The sequence below is a fragment of the Ammodytes marinus genome, assembly GCF_949987685.1.
Source record: "Ammodytes marinus genome assembly, chromosome: 4".
In the NCBI taxonomy this organism is placed as follows: domain Eukaryota; kingdom Metazoa; phylum Chordata; class Actinopteri; order Uranoscopiformes; family Ammodytidae; genus Ammodytes; species Ammodytes marinus.
Window position 1 is genome coordinate 14,287,483 of NC_137233.1, and position 26,373 is coordinate 14,313,855.

General features: G+C 39.9%; 1 protein-coding gene and 1 long non-coding RNA gene across 3 annotated transcripts; both read right to left on the reverse strand.

Moving 5' to 3' along the window:
- Positions 1 to 1,784: 1,784 nt before the first annotated feature.
- Positions 1,785 to 4,521, reverse strand: LOC307248991. The gene is made up of 3 exons (XR_013844821.1): positions 4,134 to 4,521; positions 3,712 to 3,773; positions 1,785 to 3,198 (listed from the first exon to the last, which is right to left on the reverse strand). It is a non-coding gene; the product is annotated as an uncharacterized lncRNA (long non-coding RNA).
- Positions 4,522 to 15,741: 11,220 nt separating this feature from the next.
- rbbp5 (retinoblastoma binding protein 5) lies at positions 15,742 to 25,949 on the reverse strand. 2 transcript variants are annotated; one of them, XM_080025718.1, is made up of 14 exons: positions 25,811 to 25,949; positions 24,725 to 24,750; positions 24,340 to 24,512; positions 23,609 to 23,749; positions 23,275 to 23,437; positions 23,045 to 23,154; positions 22,678 to 22,797; positions 22,043 to 22,196; positions 21,834 to 21,905; positions 20,877 to 20,994; positions 20,439 to 20,508; positions 19,546 to 19,781; positions 19,102 to 19,179; positions 15,742 to 16,118 (listed from the first exon to the last, which is right to left on the reverse strand). In XM_080025718.1, the coding sequence occupies exons 1-14, from the start codon at positions 25,827 to 25,829 to the stop codon at positions 16,063 to 16,065; spliced, it is 1,536 nt and encodes a 511-aa protein (XP_079881844.1). In that variant the 5' UTR covers positions 25,830 to 25,949; the 3' UTR covers positions 15,742 to 16,062. The 2 variants fall into 2 exon arrangements, with proteins under 2 accessions (XP_079881844.1, XP_079881843.1); XM_080025717.1 differs by having other exon boundaries at positions 18,961 to 19,179.
- Positions 25,950 to 26,373: the final 424 nt, after the last annotated feature.

The window sequence follows — 26,373 nt, forward strand, 5'->3', positions numbered from 1 at the left end:
CCAACTGAATAGCATCCCTACCCGGAGAAGTGACTTGGCTATGAAGCTACGTTGAAGAAACCACTCCGGGTGCTATCCAGGTATGTCAAACTATCAACAGCCTCCTCTGTTTACTGGTTTGATTAAAAAGTTTGTGAACAATTTGTAGCCTACTAACAACAAAAACTATGGCGGGACGAAAATTATGTATCATGTAACGTGTGTTACCTAATTAATTCTGCATTCAATTCTATGTAAACATACATATTTTACTTATTTAACAGTTAAACCAGATAATAATATAGGCTACCTACTAATGTAGATTGGGCCGAATAGGCCTATGATGACCACAATCAGGCTGAGTAGCCTACAGATCAGATATTTGCAATCATTGTGGATTATGGAAATAGTAAATGCACATGTTATCTAAGAGTTGTTTACAGTGGGGAAATTATTATTTTGTTTGTAGGCTGCATTAATGAAATACAATTTTCTATTTTACTAGGTGACAATGCAACACCCAGCACCGAGCTGTGGATGTGGATGTGCCAAACTCACTGAGACCCTGTTTCCACCTGGCATTAATATGTGGTTCTGAGGAATCCGATCGTTATATGTAAATGTAATATGCTTGTTCACACCTGGCCTTAACAATGCGTCTTCTATGCGCGTTTGTGATCCGGATTCGAATTCCCCGCGCTGTATGGAAATCAGCTCGTACATCATTTCCGCTTATAGGCTACTGTTGTTTTTAATCGGCGGGGGCAGCAGTGCCCCGCCCTTGCCTAGTCTGCCGGAAATAAAAGAAGAAGAAGAAGTGTTGACCATCCACGACCATAGACATTATAAATCCCTTTATAATGTCTATGGTCACCTCGGCAAGAGTCTTGTGTTTTGGTGAAAATGTGAGCACAGCACTGTTTATTGTGTGGTGTTTTCCTCGTCAATAAATTAATCACTTGGTTACACTGTGTCCCACTGCGTAGCTGCCGCAGCCAGCACTGTTCGCTCACTGTCTCTATTATGAGTTGCACCGAGCCGTCTCTGTGTGTTTACGCCATAGATAGTAGTAGGCTAAATACACGCTCACAACAACACGGGGGGAATAAATAAAAAAGCGGCTGGTTTGACCGAGCAAAAACGAGAGACCGCTGGCTTGACCACAGTTGGTCGAAAGAATCATTTCCGCCTTGTGTAGTCACCTCGGCTAGAGTGAAGAGAGTCAGTGTGTTTTGGCGAAAATGTGAGCGCGGCACTGTTTATTGTGTGGTGTTTTTCCTCGTCATTAAATGAATCAGTTGGCTACACTGTGTCCCACTGCTACGATGTCACGAAGCTGCCGCAGCCAGAGCTGTTCGCTCACTGTCTCTATCAGTTGCACCGAGCCGTCTCTGTGCTCACAACAACACGGGGGGAATAAATAAAGAAGCGGCTGGTTTGACCAAGCAAAAACAAGAGACCGCTGGCTTGACCACAGTTGTTCCACACATAGACTTTATTATTTACCTGCAACGGTGCGCTTTTATGACGTGAATTGTCGCGTGAATGAGTACGCCTTTCCGCCCAGTCACTCGCCGCAGTTGAGTGGGCGGGGCCTAATGTGTATGAGATACGCATACGTGTTTCCACTGTTAATGGGTATGTGGATATGTGGTCTCAAACCACCTCCGAATGTGGATAATCTCAATGCGCATTCAATGCGCATTGAGCGTGTTTCCACCTGTAGTTAGCGCGATCGGATCCTAAAAACCACATATTAATGCCAGGTGGAAACAGGGTCTGAGATGCTGTGACCCAGTGGGAGGAGGACTGGACCCTTTGTGACCATAGTTACAGTTCATGTCTCCCCCAAGAAATGTACAGTTAAATGTCAATTGGTTTACTTATTACAAGACATATGCAAAATGTACAGTAACATTTTAAATTTGTACTTATTACAAAAGACATGCAAAATGTACAGTAAAGTGCCACAAAGTTTATTAAAAACACATACTTATTTCAACAGCATTCAACAAATAAATATTTTGTTTTAATTCCTCAAATGTATTACATTAATTAAGCAATTTTGGAAGCAGCTTTTGTGAAAACAAACAATTGTTAACATACTACCGGAAACTTTTTCTTCTTTGAAATACATTTTAACTACATTAACAGAATGTTTAACATTAGGGCGAGATGGGAGAAATGAACAGCTGGTTTAGATCTAGTTTTTACAAAGCTGCTTGTATTTCATATAGTGACAACCTGCCTGCCTGAATTTCATTTGCAATACGAGGCAGCATATATTTAAAATAGAAAGCCTTTAGACTTGGCACAATTTCTGTACAGAAATTTGCATCATTAGCTACACCCAGCAATATTGCTGCTGGGATGGGGTTACACCAACTGGAAATTGAAAATATGTCTTGTTGGTAAACTCTCCTCCCGTCATGTTAAGACGCCACTGCTCTGCTTCTTTCAGTTTAATTGTTTTTCTAAGTATTGATAACACTCTCCTTATACTTTGTGAAAACCAGCTGAGGCCAGACACTCTGTTCCTCACGTAAGGCAACCGATTACAGTACCCGCTGAACTGTAATTGGTGTCCTTACGTGAGGGACAGAGCGTCTGGCCAATTGCAATTTAAAAAAAAATCTAAAATCCACACAGCAACTTCTTTACACATTTTAATGTACAACATTTTGCACAATCACCTGAAAGAAGAGTGACTGTCGTAACAACAAACACGGACCAGTGGGTTTTCCCAGGAAATGTGTTCCTGCCCTTATTGGCAGTGAGTAAAGGGAGAACTGCCTCATGGGAGGATCTCGCTGTCTCTCAATCCACAGCTGAGTTCAAAGCTTTTCTTAGACTGAGAGTAAGTTTTACTTTGTTAGCCTCAGAAATGTAGTGGTCTCAAAAGTAAAATTTATATCTTAGAAAAATAGTGAAGTGAAAGTCATAAGTTTCCAAAAAAGCAGATACTCAAGTATAGTACAGACATTCAAAAAGTTGGAACTCAATAATTTAACTTATTTACTGTCCACCACATCATGTAATAGTCATGCGGCCCATGTGATTGTGATTTTAATGCCCCCCATGTTCACATCTGAGATCTTATTACTGAAGTGGTCTTCCTGAGACATCAGAGGATTTCTCCAAGGCTGGACACTTGGAACAGTACTCAGTGTTCATCACTCCATCAGGGCTTCCCGACAGCCATGGCTCCTCTGCTGACCACTGTGCAAAAAAATAAAAAATAAAATATATTTTTGTCAAGCAGCAATCGAGTGGTTGAATCAATATACATGTAGGCCTACAGCAGTTCTAAATATTTCTGATTAATGATGGCAGACATCTGAATATTATAATAAACAACTTACTTTGAATCAAAGTGTTATTATTAGACTTGTACTTTCTGTGACATAGAAATAGACTGAATATCACAGATTATCCTGAATAAATCTCAGAACTGATATTAAAATGTGTTGATTATGTAAGATTTAGCCAATCTTATTTCATTCCAAATAATTTTGTGGAAAAGAGTTGCATTAAACTGTAAATGTAAAACACGACTCCATGCACAGAGATGGCAGTACATCTCATTTAATAGTTGCTTGCACAGTGTTCCACTTAAACGGAGCGAGCAACTACTAAACATGGTGTATTGCCAATGCCATAATGTCTTTGTGTATGGAGTCATTTCAAATGGGATATATTTTGTTTTTATGTAGAGAAGATGTACACACTTACCTCAAATCCATTTATGTACTTTCTTCCTCTGCCAGATTCTGCCGATTCTCATTCTCGTTGTGCTGTGATACACGAAAAAGCATGTTAGCAAGTTAAATTTGATTAGGTTTAAATAGAAATGGTATTGATTGTATAAGTAATCGCAAAGTTTTAGTGTTGTCAGAGGCTATTTTAACTAAAGTAGCTGCAAACATTTATTATGCTACTTCACATGAGTCGATATTTTTCATGTTATTTCTATTTTCTGGTTAGACAAAACATAGAAAACTGATCATTTGAACTTAATTTAATCACATAATTGTATATTGGGAAAGATTATCAGATGATATAATTTGAGATTACACTTTAGAATAGAGAAATATGCCCTTGTATGATTGCCAATCATTGTAGGTTTAAAACAAAAAAACATCATATTGTCTTACCTTCCTCAATTGAAGCTGCTTTACTTGGAGTAGCCTAGTACAGCCCGCTTTACCCCTCTGAAGGTACTGACTCAGTGCTCTTGACATTTTTCACCATGGCTCCATCTTCTCCAAGGGACAGCTAAATATGACCATAGTAATCTAGCCACTTTCTCATGTCATCCTCGTTGCGGGCGTCTGACTGCCGCATCGTAATAAGAGGATGCGACCACGGTGTGTAGATGTTAGCGATGTAAGCTAGTTTATCGAAAACAAACTACTAAATTACAAATGGCTTAGTACTTAACTTACTAAACGTACTACTTTTACGTTTAGAACCTTTCTGTAAACAAATATTTCTTCCCTACGATTCAATTGTGCTTCATTGTTTGCCGCTGTTTACATTCTTTCGCGGCTCTGCAGCGCTGAACCGGAAGTCGCATGATAAACTCGCTAGAATCGGAAGTGGAAAACGGGGCGTTCCAAAATAGAGAAGGGTCTAGATGCAGCCGCTTCCGCCTACCAGTGCAGCTCGGCCAAACATGCCAAACACGCCCATATCTGCCAAAAACGCCCATATCGGCCAAAAACGCCTACAGCTCGTGCGCATGCGTAACGCTACAGAACTAATTCAAGCCCGCAGCTCAGTCCCATTGTTGCTTACTTAGCGATGTTGTCGCTATATTTACCGACTTTTCAGACACCTCTGGCGACGTTTTCTTCAAAAAAGCGACCAGAGACAAATCTAGCTACTTTTTCTGGTGTTATTGGTGACTTTTTCGCTCAAGTATCGGTCTTTACTCTAATCAACGATCAGCGGGTGCCTACCCTGCCTCTCCCCCTTCCTAGAGCACTGACAGGCGGCAGAGTCCTCGCGCAGCAGTCCCTCGCAGCTGCGGACAGAGCAGGAGATACACACCTCTCTGCTCTAGTGTTCCTTTAGCATCCCTATTAGCAGTTGTAGTACCCCTCTTTTAAAGTCTATGAGTAGTGCTTATTGAAACTGTGAGCATGTATGATTACTGCTAGACTTAACATTATCACGTCGGTTTTCTATGCAATTGTTTGATTAAATTTTATTTCAGACATATCAAAAAAAGACAAATTAAAAGCATGAAAATACAATAAAAAATATGTTCAAATGATTTCACAAATAAAAATAAACAAAAAAACCCAAACAATAAACAAATAACATATTGAATTGATATGCCTGAAAAGGAGTAGGAAGAAGTATACACTTATTTGATCCAACCCCTTTTCCACAGCTCAATAACTTTATAATAATTTTTTATATTATTATTATTATTTTTATATTTATACAATCCATATATCCATATATACTCGACACCATTGCAAATGAGGGCCACCCCTCAATTGGTCTCCTGAGGATAAACAAAAATCAAACGAAAAATGAAATGAAATATCCACTATACATCCATACAAAAATACATCCATCCACCATATGCATCAACACAATTCATACGTCCATATCTCCATATTTGTACAACTCACATATCCATATCCACACATACATACTTTCCGTCTTAAATCTCTCCCTTATCTCTGTTAAAAATCATTGCTTTGAATTTTTTTTTGAACTGAATCATGTTTGGACATTGCTTTAGCTCCGTGCTCATCCCATTCCACAGTTTCACACCCCCAATTGAGATGCAATGATATTTTAAAGTCATGCGTACCGCCAGTGTCTTAAAGTTTAACTGTTCCCTCAAATTGTAACCCCCCTCTTGGTCAAAAAAAAAGTTTTTGAATGTTACCTGGTAGCAGTTTGTTTCTAGCTTTGAACATGATTTGTGTAACTTGATATTCAACCAGGTCCTTGAACTTTATGATGCGGGAATGTAAAAAGAGGAGGTTGGTGTGATCATAATATCCATCTTTATTGATTATTCTTATGGCTCGTTTTTGAAGTGTGACTAGTGGTTGCAGTGAGCTTTTGTAAGTGGTCCCCCAGACCTCCACACAGTAATTTAAATAAGGTAAGATCATTGGGCAGTAAAGAATATGCAATGATTTGTGATCCAATATATGCTTTGCTTTACCCAGGACTGAGATGCTTTGTGAAAGTTTAGATTTAACATTGTTATGTGACTGTATAAAAAGTAAATAGCCTTCAGTCGCTAATAATATTATAAGAGACTGAAGTATTATTAAATTATAATAATGTTATATATAGGCTATATATTTATATAAGTATTATTAATATTACATCTCACATGCTTTTCCATACTGATTGTATGTGCATAATGCACTTTTTTTGTAAAGTGTCTAAGTATCTTAAAAAAAATATATTATTTTGATGAACTCTTCTGCTTTTGTTGTTGTGTAGTCAGACACTTTCCCAGGTTCTTAAATGATGGACTTCAATGACAAAAATATTCAAATAGTTTATTTACAGCCAAAACAATTATGAATATATTTTCTCAACAATGATATGAAAATGAGTTTTGTTTTAAAAATATGTTGAAACATTGCACTTTGTGGGAAATCATCAAATGCACATGGCAATATGTCCTCATCAGAGTATCTGTTTGCGTTCAGTCATTCATCTGAAAATCTTGAGTGGACATTTTCAAACAGCTCCAGCTCTTCCCTACATGCAATCATCTTTTTGGGTGGCCAAGGTTGTTGGCCGTATGTTCAGGGGGCTGCCTTTTATTTAATATTTCTTAGTTTAAAATAACACGTTTTTTTCTGTCCCAGAGAGCCTGAGAATCCTATCAAATCAAAGATGTCACTGACCAAGTTAAGGCTCACACTTCCGCTCTTTTTCCACCCCAAAGGTTTACGGTTAATTGACACTGAAGCTTAACTTGTATGTTCATGTAAACAGACTAGTATTAATTTGTTTGTACCTTGACATGTTTCGACTACTTCCTGCAGTCTTTAACATCAGCTGACACAATGAGCGTCATAGCAACAGCTGACGCTTCTGAAGAAGACAGCAGGAAGTAGTCGAAACATGTCAAGGTACAAACAAATGAAAACTAGTCTGTTTACATGAACATACAAGTTAATTTACCAAGTTAGACTAAATGAACCTTTTTGACATTAAAGCTTCTTTTAATTGGTCCATTTCCACAGCAGGCAAAGTGTAGCAAAAACAGACAAGAAGTTTTTGACACTGAATATGGCAGACCCATTGGTCAGTGACATCTTTGATTTGATATGAATTGCAGGCTCTCTGGGACAAAAAAAAACCTTCGTTATCAGAAAATACACAATATATTAAATAAAGGCAGCCCCCAAACCTGCGGACAACCACCTTGGCAACCCAGCAAGTACTGTTTAATTGTGATTACTGCACGTATGGAAGAGCTGGAGCTTTTTGAAAAAGCCCACTAAATATGTTCAGATGTATAGCTCTGAGACTCGCTATGTGGAACAGAAGCAGAGTCTCTCATGAGGCTCATTGCAATCAAACAAATATAACTGCCCTTAATCCATTTCTTCTGACTGAAAGGTATTTTTCAAGAGGGTCATGGCCGACACACAGCAGTGCAGTAAAGCATACACATTAACACAAGGTACACAGAAACATAAAACTAAAACTAAAAAGAATGATGTGCGAAAACACAGCATGTAGGCTGTGTATCAACATCAGATTTTTGTTCAGTGCTCAGACAGTACGGACAGGTAGCATATTGTGAGGAGATATTCATTGATTTTGACAAAATGTTGTACAAAGTTCATGTGCACCTAAAAATAGAGAAAAACAGTCACTTAATTACACTGATGTATTTGAGGGGACTGAGTCGCTAGTTTAGCCTTTAAGTCTACACAAATACAATGACATCTTGTTTATGTATTATAAAGTATGTAACTACCAACAAAGCACCATTGAAGGATGTGCAGGTGTGACAACTTAATTTCTTTAGGCAGCTGATTTGGCTATGGAGACCCAGACCATTTTGTTGATGCAAAGCTCCAAAATGTCATCAGGTGTTCGTAGCTTGCAAATCTATTCACAAAAGACACATCACATAAAAATCATGTTAGTCATTAATTAACATAGTCAAATAAATTATACATTGCCACCAAAATAATGTTAACAGTAACACCTAACCTGTTACCTCATATGCTGACCAGATGCCAGTCTAATTTAATATATACAAACAAACACATGTTAATCATTTTTATCATATACTAATTATCATTCAGATAAGACTTATAAAGAAGCTATTTGGTCTGTAACGTTAAGCTATTTTCTAACCAACAAAATCCTTTGAATAACACAAACATAACATTAGGTAACGAAGTAGGCGAATAAAACATTTGTATTGACTTACCTGATATAGAAGAGCAGGGGGGTGTCTGTTTCAGTCCCAGCTGACTGTTGTAATCCATACTCTCGCTGGAGACGTAACTCCTGTACTATGAGCACTTAGTATTCATGTTTAATGTAGCGGATGCTGATTCTCTTGTTTTTAACTGTGCTGTAATGTCCTGTTTTAAACATTTTGCTGGTGAAATGGTCTCAACATTGACGGCAGCAAGAGCAGCTAGCTGGCATGATGCATTATCATAACATCATGGTAAAAGAGAGGTCAGGAGAATGACTTGTTTGGGTTTGAATACTTTTGCAGTTGTGTTTAGACTACCAGATAATGACTTTGAAAAGGCCTCGATGGCATGAAAGGAGACATCGCAGATATCAAAGGAAACATCCAAAAAATGGCTACAGTGGATGGAGAGGATATCGATGTGTAATTAAATTCAGCGGGAAAATGGAAAGCATGTCAGTTGTGCAAGGTCAATGGATAAGGAGAATGAAAATTTGACTGTGTATTGGACTGCAGCTTAACAGACAAAAAAAAAAAAAAAAAAAAAAAATGCAAAATTGTGTTTTCTTCCTTTTTGTTTTCTTCCTTTTCATTTTCATTTTTCATTTTTCATTTTTTATTTTCATTTTTTATTTTTTTTATTTCTTTAAAACATTTTTTTTTTTATTTTTATTTTTTTCTGTGATCAGTAAATGTGTATCTGATTCTGAATCTGATGAAATTGGGGGCGGGACTCGATAAGCCTTAGGCTTCTTCCGTCACCCTTCGGACAACACAAATTAAGATGTATGATGTGAAAGAGATAATTGTGTATTGTGTGGAATTGTCCGAAAGAATAATAAATAAATAATAAATAAATAAATAAATATTAACCAACAGAACGGAACAGGAAGAACGTCACACAGCTTAGTGCAGAGCAACCATAGCAACAAGCTGTAGGCGTTTTTGGCCGATATGGGCGTGTTTGGCAGATATGGGCGTTTTTGGCATGTTTGGCCGAGCTGCACTGGTAGGCGGCAGCGGCTGCATCTAGACCATATAGCCAAAATAAGGTGAATATAGGCCACGCCCATGGCCACGCCCATCGTGGGGGAAAACATTGAACAGCGCTCCATTCACTTTGTATTGAAGGAGACCCGTCTTCTGCAAACACACGTAATTAAAACTTATTCAAACATCCATTTAACAAAAACACGTTACTTTCTTTAAAGCCACGACTCTTGTCTGTCCATACGAGCTGTTTTTGTGAAAAATGATTGAGTAATTTTAGATATTGAGGTGTTTTTTCCCGTCCGACCTGGCTAGCCTACAGCAGAAGGCTAACATTAGCCTAGCATAAAGCATACATTAGTTAAGAGTTTTGTCTCGATATGGAAAATTACTCAATCAATTTTCACAAAAACAGCTCGTATAGACAGACAAGAGTCGTGGCTTTAGAGTATGTAACGTGTATTTGTGAAAGGCATGTCGTATTACGTTTTTATTAAGTTTGTTTGCCGAATACGAGTGTCATTCAATAGAAAGTGAACGGGGCGCTGTGAATTGTTTTCCCCCACGATGGGCGTGGCCTCAGATTATGACGCGTTATGCACTGTCTCTATGCTTTCAATCAGCATTAGGCCTATGTATTTTTAGGTATGTCTTATGATGGCAAGAATTGGACTTCAAATAAATATTTTTAATTACAAATATATCTTTGATAAGTCACAACACATTTTTTAACATGACACAAAATAAAACAGACTAATGAAGATTTTAACACCATCTAAATGTTGACCAAACTATTATTTGATGAATAATTGAACACACAACGCCAATTTTATCCAGTAACCCTCAGCAAATGCCATGATATCAGCTTTATTTTATGCTCGCTTAATTAACTGTTGAATAATTAAGTATTAATAAAATATTATTACAAATAAAAAGTAATAATAATGTTGAATAATTATTTTCTTTATTTTGAAACTTTTCTTTTAGTGGTTTTATAGTTTTATACATATGGACAACAAAAAAACAGAATAAGTAAACACATACAATACAGACAAAATGATTAAGAAAATAAGTTATAAATACACAAGAAACAAAACAACAAAACTGGGGCAAACCTCACACCTTTTGGTTCCCTAAGTGCCGCATCACTGGGCCCCATATAGCGGGGAATTTATGGGGGTGGCCTGACAGCTCATGTCGTAGCCTTTCCACATGTAATGCCCACCAGTTCCCTCAGCCAGGTATCAAACTGGGGGGCCAAGTCGGACTTCCACAGCCTCAGGATACATCTTTTGGCAATTACCATGCCATAAACCATGATTATGCGTGCATTGTGGTCCAATTTTTCCAGGGCTGTGGAATGTCCGAACAGGGCGGTTTCCAGATCAGGAGTTAAAGACACATTTAAAACATTAGAATACCATTGAAATACAAGACACCAAAAGTTGTAAAGATTGTACCCTCGGCAATCTTACACCTGTTACATAAAGGCGAAAGATCTGGGAAAATGTTATGCAGTTTAACCTTAGAATAGTGCAATCTAAGTGTGACTTTAAATTGAATTAACTGGAGCCTCGAGTTTATAGAGCAGGATGTTATGCTTTTTAGCGCTCCCTCCCAGACATCGTCAGCTATTCCAATGTTTTAATCTTTTTCCCAGGCTTGCTTTATTTTTAAAGTAGATTTGTCCTGCCGGTCTAAAAATATTCCCACAAAAGATGAAATCAGGTTTTTAGCTTCTGGTGAGCCCAGTAAAACTTTGGACAATGAATCATCTGCGGGTAGAGATTCAAAGGATGGTATATTCTGTCTGACATAATTCCTTTACTGTAGATACCTGAAGAATTGAGCTTTCGACAGTGAAAACTTTGATACTAGCTGATCAAATGAAGCAAAGTGACCATTTATATAAAGGTCTTCAACTGTTACTATTCCCTTCCGACTCTAATCTCTGAATGCTGAATCTGTGAACGATGAGGGGAAGGCATGGTTATGCCAGATTGGGGCATGTATGGTCGTGCTCGATAGTTCACAGGCCTTCCTAATTTGGTTCCAAATTCTCTGACCGTTGGACAAGATAAAGTGGTCTCCTCTAAAGGAGGCAGGCGGTCTGGGAGAAGAGAAAAGGAGGGCAGTAAGAGAAGTTTTTGGGGCCAAGCTTTTTTCAATTGCCAACCATGGGGGCAGATCAGGTCTAATGCCTTTTTCATATGTAAATTGCCAATACACCATCACTCTAGCATTGGCAGCCCAGTAATAATGCAAAAAACATGGTAACCCCAGTCCGCAATGCTCCCTGGGTTTCTGAAGATGGGCTTTTGAGATCCTATGTGCTTTATATCCCCAAATGAAAGGCATTATAATAAAATCAATTGGCTTAAAGTAAGATTTAGGAATATAAATTGTCACATTCTGAAATAGATACAGAAATCTCGGCAGGGAGACCATCTTTACTGCGTTCACACGGCCAATAAGGGAGATCGGTAATGTTCTCCATTTCTCTATGTTCTCCTTTAGTTTGTTCAATCTTTCCGTAAAATTTAACTTAAAAAGTGTCTTTGGGTTTTTAGATAATTTAATGCCCAGGTACTTTATACTGACCAGATTTGTTTTAAACTGCGTATTGAATGTTGAGTCCAGATCTGCTGTTAAAGACAAGAGTTAACTTTTTTGCCAATTTATGGTGTAACCCGAGACGTCGCCAAAATAATTAATTAGCTGGAGTAGGTGGGGGATGGAATTCTCGGGGTCGGCTACAAAGAGGGCGATGTCATCTGCGTACAGAGAGATCTTATGGTCCATCCCACCTAGTGATATTGGCTTTATAAGTGCGTGCCATCTTATGCTAATAGCCAGGGGCTCAATGGCCAACGCAAAGAGGAGCGGCGAGAGGGGGCAACCCTGGCGCGTGCCCCTCTGAAGGGCAAAGGGTGTGGGTCTTTCCTGGTTTGTTAGAATGGAGGCGGTGGGATGGGCATATATTAAACGCACCCAGGAAATAAAAGGGGCCCCAAGACCGAACTCCTCCAGCACCTTGAGCAAGTACCTCGACTCAACCTGGTCGAAAGCCTTTTCGGCGTCCAGACACAGAACAGCTTGTTTGGAAGAGCTGTCGAATTTGTTATACATAATATTTAGGACTCTCCTAACATTAAAACATTAAAACCTATTGGAGATGAACCCGGTCTGATCTGTGTGAATAATGGATTCTATAGATTTGTTTAGTCTATTTGCCAGAATTTTTGTAAAAATTTTGAAATCCAAGTTAAGCATGGAAATTGGTCAATATGAGGTCGGGTTAGTTTCATCTCCGTCTTGTTTTAACAAGAGAGAAATGTTTGCGTTATACAGTGTTGGTGGGAGTCTATTCGCTTCGGCTGAGTGTGAGAACATTCTATGCAGGATCGGGGTTACTTGGTCAGCAAACTTCTTATAAAATTCAACTACGAAGCTACCTGGCCCAGGGCTCTTGCCGTTATGCAGCGATTTGATAGCGTCCGTGATTTCTGCAGGGGACAGTTCAGAGTTTAAGGCCTCGCGGGAGGCGCTGTCTAGTTTTGGTATGTCTAGCTTTTATAACCATGCGTCGATATCACCATTAGCTTTGGATTTATACAGCTCCTGATAATACTCCTTAAAGCGTTTATTTATCTGTTTTGGGTCAGTTAAAGCCACACCTCTGCTAGATTTTATTGTATGTATGGATCTGCTGGCTTGTTGCCCTCTGAGCTGGCGGGCCAGCAAAGTATGTGGTTTATCGCCTAATTCAAAATAATGTTGCTTAAGTCTGAGAAGCTGATCACTCACTTGACTCGTTAAAATAGTGTTATACTCGTATTTAAGACTAAGAATATTCCGCAGAGTTTGGGGGCTATTTGTGCCTCTGTATAATGTCTCCAGCGAAGTGAGCTCCAAGTCAATATCCTTTAAACGTCTTTCTCTAGATTTCTTTAAAGACCCTTCATATGAAATTATATAACCTCTCATGACCACTTTAAAAGTTTCCCACAAGGTGGAGTCACTGTCAGAGACATCCGAGGTATCGTTGGTCTCTAAATATTCAGGGATTTTTCCCGACATGTATTTACAAAAAATTCTGTCATTGAGCAGTGAAGGGCGTAGACGCCAATTAGCTCGCTGTTTGGATCTCCCAAAGTCAAGAATAATGGTCGCTGGGGCATGATCCGAGATCAGGATGTTGTGATATTTGGTGTCTATTACTTTGGGTATGAGTCTTGAGTCTAATAAAAAATAATCAATACGAGAATACGAATTGTGCATTTTGGAAAAAAAGGAGTAGTCTCTGTCTGTGTGCTGTATTCTCCAGATGTCAACTAAATTAGTAGTTGAAATCAAGTTTTTCAGAACTGTAGATGAGTTAGAAGGGTAGCTTGTTTTCTTTGATGACCTGTCCATATGCCAATCAAGGATTACATTGTGGTCCCCTGCAGCAATCACATTTGTGCCCAAAAGGTCGGGTAACATATCAAAGGTTTTACGGAAAAAGGTAGCGTCATCAATATTTGGGCCATAAATGTTAAGAAGTGTTACATGAACAGAGCAAAGGTACCCAGTTACTATAAGGAAACGACCATTCGGGTCAGTTACTGTAGAGATATGTCTGAAATCTATGTTTTTCTTAATAATAATTGCCACACCGTGGGCTTTGCTAGAAAAAGTGGATTGAAATATCTGTCCTGCCCATCTGCAGCGCAGCCGGTTCCGCTCTGATGGTCTAATGTGAGTTTCTTGGAGGAACACAATATCGAGAGATTTAAGATGGGAAAAAACCTTTGCTCGTTTAATTGGATGGCCCATGCCTCGCACGTTCCAGCTGCCCCCTGCTTGTATCATCACCCCCGGGTATCATACAAAGTTATACGCCATAATACACATGCAGTGACACAGTAGTTTGCCCCAAACAAAAAGACAGTTAAACCACTAGAACAAAAACACAAACAACCCTCCCACCCTCCCCACTTTCCCAAACAAAGCGAGGGAAAATACCCGAAGGATAACCCTTAGTCTGAAAATCCTCAGCGAGCAGAAAAGTGCAGATCGTAAAAAGCCTGGGCTTCTTTGGGGCACTCAAAAAACCTTTTCTCTCTGTGGTGCTCCACTCGCAGACGTGCAGGAAACAGGAGGGAAAACCTGACTTGCTTCTCGTATAGGCAGCGTTTCACACCGGCAAAGGATGCTCTCTTCTTAGCGATGTCATGTCGGGGAAAAAGTAAACATTCTGTCCATGGTACTTGAGCTGCTGTGCGTCCCTCTCTCGTCTCAGAACATGCTCCTTATCGCTGAAGTAGTGGAACCGGAAAATAAATACTCTCGATCTGGACCCCCTGCCTTCCTCCGCCGAGCGCGCTGGGCCGATGCGGTGAGCTCTATCCAAAACCGGAGGGGAGGAGAAGAAGCCGGCGCCGAGGACCTCATTGAAAAAGGTAGCCATAAACTTTACTGGGTCTGCTCCGGGATTCCAATCACGCGTAATTATTGCAACGTGACCGTGATTCCAAATCTTCGGTCTTAGCCATCAGCTGTGTATTTTCAGACTGCAAACGTGCACGTCTGCTCGAGGGCGGTGATCCGGTTGAGCGAGTCGGTGGTCGACTTGACGGCATCTAAGGCAGCAGAAATGGGCCTCAAGGCTTCACTCACTACCATTTTCATGGTTGTAGTAAGGGTTGTTGTTAGGTCGGATAGCAGCACAGCGCGTAGCTTGTCTAGATCAGGCGGCAGGGAGTCGACTCCGCCATGACAGTCCGACGTCGTGGCTGCCTCTTTCTCCGGCGAATTCTGCCCTTTTTCCTTCTGCGGCCCATCATCACCAAACAATAACAATATCAATAACCAAGCAAAAAAAAACGGCTTTCGGGTAGTGTGTGGTGTTATGATATATAAAAAAGCAGTGAACGCTTGGGAGCCCCGGCGCAACACGTTCTTCTTCTTCACATGCTAAACCGGAAGTCCCATGTTGAATAATTCTGACAGACTTGCAACCTCATAACTAAATCTCAAGGCCATCATACACATGGTAACCACAATAGCACAGGAAAACACACACCTACTCATCTTATGTTTGTACTTCTGTTATTTACGGTTCGTCTATAAGTGTGCCGTCTATCACATACAGTGTTGTGAAAAAGAATTTCCACTCTGGGACAATGAAGTTTATAGTCTAAAGAAGCTGCAAAATGGATGCTTACAATCTCATTCCGCCATAATTATACATTTATAAAAGTAAATTATTAATTGTATTGTTTGCCAACACAAACATGGGCACAGGTGAGTAGGTCTCATGCTTGCACACAGAACCACAAAGCCGCTAGTTATTTAGAAATCAAAATGTTTTAATATGTATAAAAACAACAAGATAGACAACATACACACTCGGATACACACACTATCAGGAATCCTACAAAGACAGAGGACATGTGATCTCTACTGTAACGACTTGCTTGCGTCACGCTCTCTTTATCGGCTCTGTCGGTGAATCGGGCCGAGGTGTTTTCCTCTGACGCTGTGCTCTGGTTGGAAGAGGAAACAGTCTGCACAAGCAAACAGGCTGCTCATTCACAGTCTGTACATGACTTCAGGCTTTGTGTCTCTTTGTTTAAGCCTAGTGGTGGCTCCTTCACTTCTGTACACAGCAGCGATCAGTCCATCCCTCCAATGTCGTGTTGTTTGTACGACTGTGAGACCAGACTCCCTCCTGAGGACAACAGACACTGTCAGACTGACACAGCACAGACAATAGGACACTGCTCACACAATGTGTCCTTTCACTTACCATCAAGGAACTCAAATAAAGGTCAAATCTAAATACCGTTACCATTGGAGTAATGGTGGAACTATCTGCACTCTAATGACCAGGGGCCATATTCACAAAACATTTTAAGGCTAAGAGTAGGTCCTAACGTGCTGATTTAGGAGTAACTCTCAAAAATAAGGGGTGTTTCACTCCTAATTTTAGGACTCCTAACTTTTTAAGATAAGTGTAATTCACAAAGCATTTTAGCGCTAAAACTAGCTCCTAAATCTATGAAAAGAGGACTCCTAAGTCATTAAGAGTAAATCACAGACACTCATTTGATGGCATTTTGGAGAGATTTAATGCTTGTGAGCTTTACAAAAGGTACCTTAATAGCTGTAAGGGTTTAATGATCTTAGTAAAGCTATGTTTAGAAAGTATAGACACATTTATATTTATTATATTTATATAAAAAATTATGTATTAAGCTCCTTTTCCTGCAGTTGCTTTGGGTTTACGATGCACTGAAAGTTACTGTTGGTGTCACGTTTGGGTTTAATTTGTTACTAGAGTAGGCCCATATGTGGCGCTTCCATCTCCTCCATTCCACAGGTCCGCTACTGTATAGTTGCGTGTCTCGCCTTTTTCCTTCCGCATGCACTTTACGATTTCGCCAGTTGTTGTTTCTAAATTGCGAATTTCCTGGTTTGTCGCTGTCTGACTATTGCGGCATAGTCAGCCGTTGAGGGAAATACAGTGAGAGTGCATGGCGTGCAGCTGTTCAGTGAGGATATTTTTTCCGATTCAAATCATTGTAACATTTTAAATGAATAGACCTATGTGGCGCTATTGTAGGTTAATTGTGAACGAATGTGTGGGAAAACCTGCAGTATCTTGGTTTCATGTTAAATCAGTGTCACTTGTCATTAATTGTATATAAAAACTCTTCACTTTAATACAGCGACACGATATGGATATCTCCCACAGTGTTTCTATCATAAACTCACTCTTAGCGCTCATTCCCTCTCAGCCAATCACTGTGGGCATAGAAGGTATGAACATGACATCATCCATAGCAACAGGGTCAACACCACCCTCTATTCTTAGCTTAGGAGTCCCTCCCATTCCTTAGTAAAAGTTGATCTTATCAGCTTTGTGAATAGATTTTTAGAAATTACTCCTTACTAAGAACTTTTAGTGCTCCTTAGGCGTACTCTTAGCGCTAAGATAACATGTTTTGTGAATACGGCCCCTGATTAATTCAGTAAGTATCATGTATATTTCCACAGCTTTGACTTCACAACAGAGGCACATCACCCTATATTATTGTAAAATTAAAGAAATATATATTTTTACAATAATATAGGGTGATATTTCTGGTTTAGCTCACTTCAATAGATCTATGTTCGCTTGCACTTTAAACCTCTCCTTTACTTTTTTTTTATTTTTTTAATCTATGCTTCAGGTCTTGTTGAATGTAATCTGCCATACAAAAAAAGTCTTAATTAAGAGACATCTACACTCTGGTACAATTATATAATTATTGTATGCATATTAGTTCACTAAATGCTGGGAAAGACCAGTGTCCTGAAGATATTTTTAACATTTAATAGTGCCCAATCAATTTATTTCACTTGACAAAGCAACCTTTTGCAAATTTTGTGGAGGATTCTGAAAGTAAATTGCTCACATGCATGTTGGGTAACAACATTCTTTATGTACGTTCCAAGTATGGTGGGTTCACACATAAATATGGACTTCGTAAGCGTACACTTTCCACACGGAAACAGAAAAGACAGGACCTGAGCAGCGCTGCTTCAGACACACGTTCATGTCACACGACAAGCCCAAGGAGCGAGGTGGGAGTGGGAGCAGGAGGGTCAAAGGCCAAGCAGGAAGGAGATGTAGACTAACCAGCTAGCCTGCAGGGAAACAAGCTGCACCACCCCACCTTAAGCCACGTCAACACCCATCTACCAACTTCTGTCCAACTTCACAAAAGTTTAAAATGAGGCGAACTAGTCAGCGTGAGCGTAACCTTAGTAGAGGTACCTTTTTACCTTAAAGGCCTACTTCACCGGTTTGAATATGAAGGTGTATTGAAAAAAAACTTACTTTGTAAATATTACTGTGATGTCTTTTACTGTGACATCACAGTAATATTTAAAAGGTAAGTTTTTTTTTAACCCTATATTTCTCTTTCTGTGATGTCACGAGAAAGAGAAATATAGGGTTAAAAAAAACACTCTTTCTGCCTTTTCTCAGGCTAGGATGAACCGATTTTAATTTTTTTTGCACATTTATACTACATAGGATCTCAGAATTCAATACACCTTCATATTCAAACCGGTGAAGTAGGCCTTTAAATATGCAGGTATCTGGAATAGGCTCAATAAAATCTAAAGTATAGCGGCATATGGGCATTATTGTAGACTGCAGCAACTGTGTCAATCATAAATAACAATGAGTTATTACAAGTAAGTCAAACTTTCTAATAACTTTCATTTCAGACTGGACCAGATCTACAGTGATGTAGCACTGGTCTGATACACGTTGCAGATTCTGTTTTCTGACCTCCAGACTGTGGCTTTACAGCAGGCGGGTCTTTGTCAGTGAGCTGCCTGGTTGGTTGGGTGGGTGGGTGGGGGAGGTGGTGTTGGTGGGGGATTGTGTGAGGTGGAAGCATTACAGAGAGCGGGTAACGGGGTAGGGGGTTGCCTTGGAGACAGGCAGGCTAGTGAGGTGTCAGTCAGACTAGTAGAGCTCCCACACTCAGCAGCAGCAGGGGCGGTGGCGTGCTTACCTGTGGCCAGGCCCCCCTCTACTCTCCCCTTCATCCCTCCTCCTCCTCCTCCCGAGCCAGAGCTGCCCAGGGCCTCCACGGGGTAGGAGGGCCGTTCGCCCCTGTAGGGCTTGGGCCTGAAGGGGAAGTCTTTGTCTTTACCTTTGGAGCCTTTGGGCCGGCCTGCTGTCTTCTTCTTGGACTTTCCATCCCCCTTCACACCCAGCAGGGGGTGAACCTCTGAGGAGAAAAAGGACAGACTGAGGGTCAAATTCAATTCGGCAACTTGTTCATTCAATAATGGACATAAAGCAGAGTAATATCATACTCACCACTCTGCTGCTCTCACTTGTTTTAAACACTAATCTGGTTTTCATTCTCTACATCCCTTTCTACTTTGACAGGATTTTTTGATCAGATGCAAAGTCATCAGCACTACAAGGTACAGCTGAGGCTGATTGGAATTTTTAGTATGAAGCAATAAACCATAATTATTCCAGGGTACTTGTTTACAACTTTCGATAAAAAAAAAAAAACATTTAATATAAAAAGAAATATTTAAACGATGTGCACAACTGATATTGTGTTGTTGTGGTTGTCTCTCACCGTCACTGGGCACCCCCTGTAGTTCGATGGTGGTGGTGCGGGCCTTCTTTTTTGCCGGGCCTCCTTCAGATGATGGCTGCCGCTGCTTCTTGTCGCCGCTGGCCAACGCGTCCTCTGGTGCAGAAGCCGGGACCGAGGCCTCCGGTGGGGGGCCGAAGGGGTTTTCCTCTGGATCTTCCACCTCCGGGGCGATGGGCAGGTACAGCAGGGCCTTATAGTCCTCCAGCTCCTCGTCACTGCAGGATGCAAACACGGACAAGACTGTCATTAGTTGAAACATTCACACAGTTATGAAGATAATCATTTGAACACGATGCCATGCTGACATTATGTTTAATCAATGCATGACTACAAAACATTGGCGATATAGTCAGAAAACTGAGAGTGAAAAAATAATCTTAACTCAATGTCTATCTACCAGCTCTTTCCAGAGCTTTTTTCCCATCTTATCTTTCATTATGAGACAATGGAGTTTGCACTTTTAAAAAGGAAAAATTAGCTGATTTTCAACCTTACCTCATCTACCATAATATCCTTTGGGTCGCATAATATCCCGTGTATTTTTTCAACATTGTCCATTTTGCGGGGACCGAGCTAGTCCGCACAAGTTCTTCATCTCGCCAAAGACGTCACAGAAACGTCACTGGTGAGTGGAATTTTGAAGCTCGGTCCCGCGAAATGTTGAAAAAATACCCAGGGATATAATGCGACCCAAAGGATATTATGGTAGATGAGGTAAGGTTGAAAATCGGCAAATTTTCCCTTTAAGTTGTGGATGAAATCTCTAGTAATTGGACATAGATTTTGTTTAAGTATTTGTGCAGAAGGTTTAGGAGTGCTGAAGTAGCACCAAGCTAGTTTTCAGTTATGACACTTCAAAAAAAGTTTCTCACCTGCTGCAAAAAGCAACAATGGGGTCAACAGTGGTGACATCCACCTCTTCATCCTCTGCAGCGTCTGCACCTGCAAGTTGAACAAAAATGCCTGAGACTTCCCTAAAAAAAACATGTGTCTGACAGAACAGCTGATGGTCAACCTTCAGTGTGCAGCTGGGTTATATTCTAATGGGGTTAATGAAATGTGTGTGAAAACTGAAGTTGTGAGAGACATGCAGAATAATTGAGTGACTGCTTAGCCACCATCCTTATCATTAACATGTTTTAGCGTTTTGATTTGAATTATTTCTATTTTTTAACCAGTTTTGTCTCCTGTAAATTGTTAATACTGCACATTTGTTGAATAAATCATTTAAAGACGAAACTGCAGAAATGGAACCAAGACTGACCCTCTGTCTGGTCAAACTATAGCATACGTGTGTGTGGGTTCTCTACCTGTCTGCTCTGGTTCACTTTTGTCTTCGTCCTCGATGTCAAATTCGGACTCTCGCTCCTCATACTCCACATTCTCATCCAGCTCTTTAAAGTCTGGAGCAAAGGCGCTCCAGTTTTCCTGCAGAGAAACCAGGAGGTCACGCATCGATTGTACCATGACAGGACATGTCACATCGTCTCAGCTGGTACGTGTGCTTCATTTAAGGCCAAATTTCCAATTTTGTTTTACCATAACATGGAACACAGAGCCATATTTTAGATTAACCCATTGATGACTGCTGCTGCGCGATGCCACATTGGCTCTCCTGCCTGATGCTGCGTCGCGCAGCATTATTACTTTATCTAATTTTCATGGCATTCCCAGCATAGAATGCACTGTCATTGGTTCAAATACACATGAGGTGGGTTTTGTTGATTTTTTTAAGACCACGTGACCACCCAAAAGTTGTGTGGTTTGCCGAAAATCATGTCAATCGAAAAAATAAAAAATAAAAAAATAAAACAAAATAATAATAAAAATACGCCAGCTATGTCGGCGACAGAACAGTTAGTGGCGTTTGGTGCGCAGAATCAAGGTCTACTATAGACTACTGACGAAAATCACACAACACATTGCATCTATTTATTAACAATATTTAATAATTTTCTAATTCATCTAATTTTGACAATTTTTAGAAATATTTGTTGGTTTGTAAGTGCTAAGGGAGCATGTTTAAATAAAACCTGTGAACCTTAACTTTTAAATGTATTTTATTTCATGTTTCTATGTGCTACACAGGCTTAGATATTAAGGTTTTGGTAGACTTGACAATTCGTACTATTTTTTCAGAAAACCCTCAGGCATTAAGGACATGCATCCTAGATTGCCATAGTCATCAATGGGTTAACAGTGAAATAATCCATCTGTGACCATTTTCACTCATGTGCATCCAGCCTTTACTGTCACTGTCCACTTACCACTTGGTTCTGAGCCCAGATGGACACCACTCCACTGGAAATGGAGGCAATAATCGGACGGACAGGATGCCACTGGATAGAGGTCAAAGGTGAGATGGGTGAATCATATGACTGTAAACCATAGCATCTCAATAGAACTAGAAGTTTATAGATAAAACATTAAAATCTCTACACAGCATTCTACTGAGGCAGAATTTGAGTTTCCCTACAGCGACATCAAGCAGCAGCTCTCCTCTGGTTCCATGCAGGATCTTTACAAGGTTGCCAATGCTCTTCTCCCAGATGTAGAGGGCGTGCTGCCTGGCTGAACCGGCCACAATGTACTCGCCGTCACCGGAGAAACAGCAGCGCTTCCACGGAGTCCTATACGCAGTAAACACAGATTAGATTAGACAACTTTATTGTAACCCAAGAAGGGCAATTCATTTGCAGTTTACCCCATCCACGAACACACAAACAACATCCAAAATGTTACATGTCAAAAGCACAATAAAAAGCCAAATAGAGTTTTGTGAAGGTAAGATAATAAGGTAAAATAAATAACGATAAAATAGATTATAATTAGATATTTTTACATGTATTTTGATGTAAAGGTAAGGCACTGTCAAAATGTCTTCGGAAATGACTTCTGTCTGAGTTTATTAACGTAATAGCTGAAGGAATAAAAGATTTGGAGTCTCTTTTGGTAGAGGACATGAACCAACAGAGATCAGAAAAAAGAAATATTTGCAATCCCTGCATAAAATATTTCAATTAAGGAACACCAGCAACATTCAAATCAATAGCCTTACTTTCATCCCCAGCAGCACATGTCCTCTGCTGTAGTGGAAGAGCGTTGACATACCTATTGACCAGGTCCTGTAGTTTCTGCATGGGTTCAGGTTCTCCGTCTCGACCACAGGTCAGTATCTCCCTGCCGTCATACACCCTGATAATCCGGTCTGCTGTGTTTATGAGGAAGCAGCTGCGCAAAAGAACAGGACAAAAAAAAGAGGAAGAATAAAAAACCTATGGGGGACAGGGTGAGCTGCTTTCATATCTTTAAAGTGTGGACCCTTTGTTTATACTGTATCATGGATTAGTTCTACAATCAACATGACATATGTTAGATTGTTTAACAGAAGGATGATAAAGCCAGATGGAATAACAGTCTAATGTTATAGTTGTTGATTGCATGGTTCAGTACAGACAAACCTCCTGTTTCCTCTCACCTGCCCTTGCGTGCAAATTCAATTGATTTGATGGCAGTGGTGTTGCTGGTGCCAGTTGTCACTCGGAAGGAAGCCACAAGCTCCTGAGTGTTTGTGTTCAACACTAGGATCTGCAACAACAGACAGGCAAATACATGGTGGTGAAGGACAAGTGCTAGACCTCATATTTACTGCAGTGATGTGATCAAAGTTGCACTGTGGGTAAAGTTTTGACTGATGGAGAGTCTGACCTTTCCTTTGGCATTGCCTGTGTAGATGTACTCCCCCCGCCTGTCGAATGCCGCCACCACATTCAGATCTGAGTCGTCGTCCACAGGCAGGACAACATGTTTGGAGTCCGACAGAGTCAGCAGAACCGGGGCTGACTTCATGGGACACACCAGCACCTTGTCCCTAAAACAAACAAAACTTCTTGTTTATACAGAATGGTGTAAAGACTTACTGAGTGACACTGATTAAGACTTATACAACTGTAAAAAAAAAAGTTTCAATATGACGTCAACAGCTGAACTTCAGAACTCAACAGATGCATCATGTAAAAATCGATTTGGTCCGGTCACTCACATGTCTCTGGGGTGGCACTGCAGCTTCAGGATGGGGGAGGGGAAGCGGAACCTCTGGTCACAGTCTCCTGTTAGGACGTCCCACTGCGAGACAATGTTGTCTGTGGAAGCACTCACCAGCTTGTGGCCATCTCGACTCCAGCTGTACACATACAATTATAAAACCAAATTTTAGGATTATCTCACACCTGTTCCATTGCCTGACAACAGAAACCGAAAAATACGTTATCGAGTGCAATTTTATCTTGAATTTCGCTGTATTACAAAACCTTATAAGTGATGACAGAGGATAAACCAGCCTAGACTCAGCAGAGGAACCAAGCTGTGTCTGTCCCCTCCCGTACCAAATGTTGTCAGCGATGTGCAGTTTGATTGAAAAGAACGAAGAAGATGAAGACATTTCCCTTTTTTAATATTGTTCAGGTGTTTCAGTGCTGGCGGAGATCTTTTGGCAAGCATATTATTTTTACATACAGTGTTTTCCAAATTAGATGGCTAAATGTGAATGAGGTCTAGGATTGAGCAGGAGTGCCAGGTAAAGGATAGACATGAAGGGGGACGCTCATGGTTTATTGGTTAGAGCACCTCCCCCCCCAATAGGGGCTCAGTCCTAAGAAGAAGCAAACCGTGGGTTAGAATCCGGCTTAGAAAAAGATAGATGCGAGTACATTGGTGCATTAACTGGTAAATTCACCAGCCTGTACAAAATGAATGATGTGCAATGTGTCTCACCATAAAGAGCAGACTGGATGGATGTGAGCACTGATGATTTTGGCGATGCCTCGTGTGAGGAAGTCCCAGATAACAATGCGGCCGTCATTGCAGCCAACAGCCAGCAGGGTGCCCCAGCGGTTGAAGGTGCAGGTGAGGGCCATACTGATACAGTCCAGGGTGCCATCTGCCTCCTAACACACACACACGTGCGTGTGCACACACACAGAAAGTGAAAACAGGCACAGAGCTATCATCACCACTGAAGAGCAGCCCAGGAGTAGTTCCACATAGTACTGTTGTCTATGTCAAAAGATGAAACTCCATGTGTTTAAGTGTTTGGATTACTTCCAGGTAAATATTAACCAGGACTTTTATCAGGTCTATGTGTACATGAAGAGCTTACCTCTGGATAGTTCTGCCCGAACGATTCTAAGAGAGGAAAAACAAAAGAGACAGTGATGAGAAACACTTCACAGCAGTATACTTATAAGGGATATATTCAGACACTTATAACAGAGCTAACTTGTGCTAATCTCACATTAAATTCAGCTATTAAAAACGTATACATGAAGGAAAAGGTGCTGAATTATATCCAAGACAAGAACTGTAGGCTTGAAACAATGTAATTAAATATTCACCAGAATGAGACTGTAAATTATCCATAAGAGGCTAATGCGTTTGAGAGTCAGCAACTCATAAGAACTAACACTGGATTTATCCAAATTTAAAAATGGATAATAAGTACAGAAAAAAATATAGACAATATTTGAATTAAAATCGTGCACTACGGTAATTGAGATATAAGAAAACTCAAAACTAATCCCAGAACAGACTAAGTTTCAGAATTTAAAGTAAATATAGAAATGTGTGAGTGAAAAGAAAAAGGTAAAAGTATTGTACTTTTTACAAATTAATAAAAAAACACTATTTTCAGAACATTGCTCATATCAGATAATAACCTCGGATAAGATTAAGTGTAATGTTAATGCTGCAGACAATTAGTTAAAACTAAATAACTATGCTTTGTCAATAATAATAATAATAATAATAATAATAATAATAATAATAATAATGTTAGGAGCAAACAGTTCGTTCACAGGGGGAATATAAATATATAATGAAATAACCATACAGTCTTCTAGTCTATGAAAATAACAAATAAAAAAATATATTTCACCATTCTAAAAAATACCATTTAATTCAAACAGAGACAATGTAGCCTATCGGACCTGACGTTGGCTAACAGACACTTTTATCTGCTTCATAGTTTATAACAAACGTTTAAAAACAGACTGAAGCGATATATTAGTAACCAATTTACACTCAAAAAGGTTACACATAACTTATCAGCGCGATTCTAATGAATGCAACATTTTAAAATGACTCGTTGCTGTTAACATGCTAAGCTAACGATGGTAATCATAACAAGCCGCACATTCAGCTTTAGCGATGCACAAACAAAGAGTTAGGGGCATTTTCTGTTATTTACCGAGCAGCTCTAGATTCATTGCAGGGCGTCAGATGATCCAAAGTTTCTTTGATGACTTGATTTCACAGAATATTTCACTAAATTTCACTCGTATTTACTTCTGTTGAGACTGGCGCCGAGCCTCCAGTAAGGACCCTAAACAGTGCGACTTAAAAATGCCTGAACAGAAGTACAAGCGTCGATTTCATCAACGCCAGTTCGGTCCACGGTTCTTCCTCTAATTGTTATTATGTTATTATTTTATAGTCAATGTATGTTATATTTTGCCTAATATATTTATGTTTGTATAATATGTTTGTATTGTTTGTGTTTAAGTAGGCTACTTCAGAACTGTATTCAATCATAGAGTTGCAGGGTAGAGTTTTAGAGACAGGTAGGCTATAAGCAGGTGTTTTATTCTGTTCCATTATGACTCATCATGAGTGAAAGTTGCTTCCAACATCACCATGAAGCCTGGACCCTTGACTCTTATCTGTCCTTAACTTTATGGCTTGAGTGATAAGTGACTCTATACTGGACTGCGTCTCAAAAAAATTAAAAACATGAAATATGAAATATGTCAC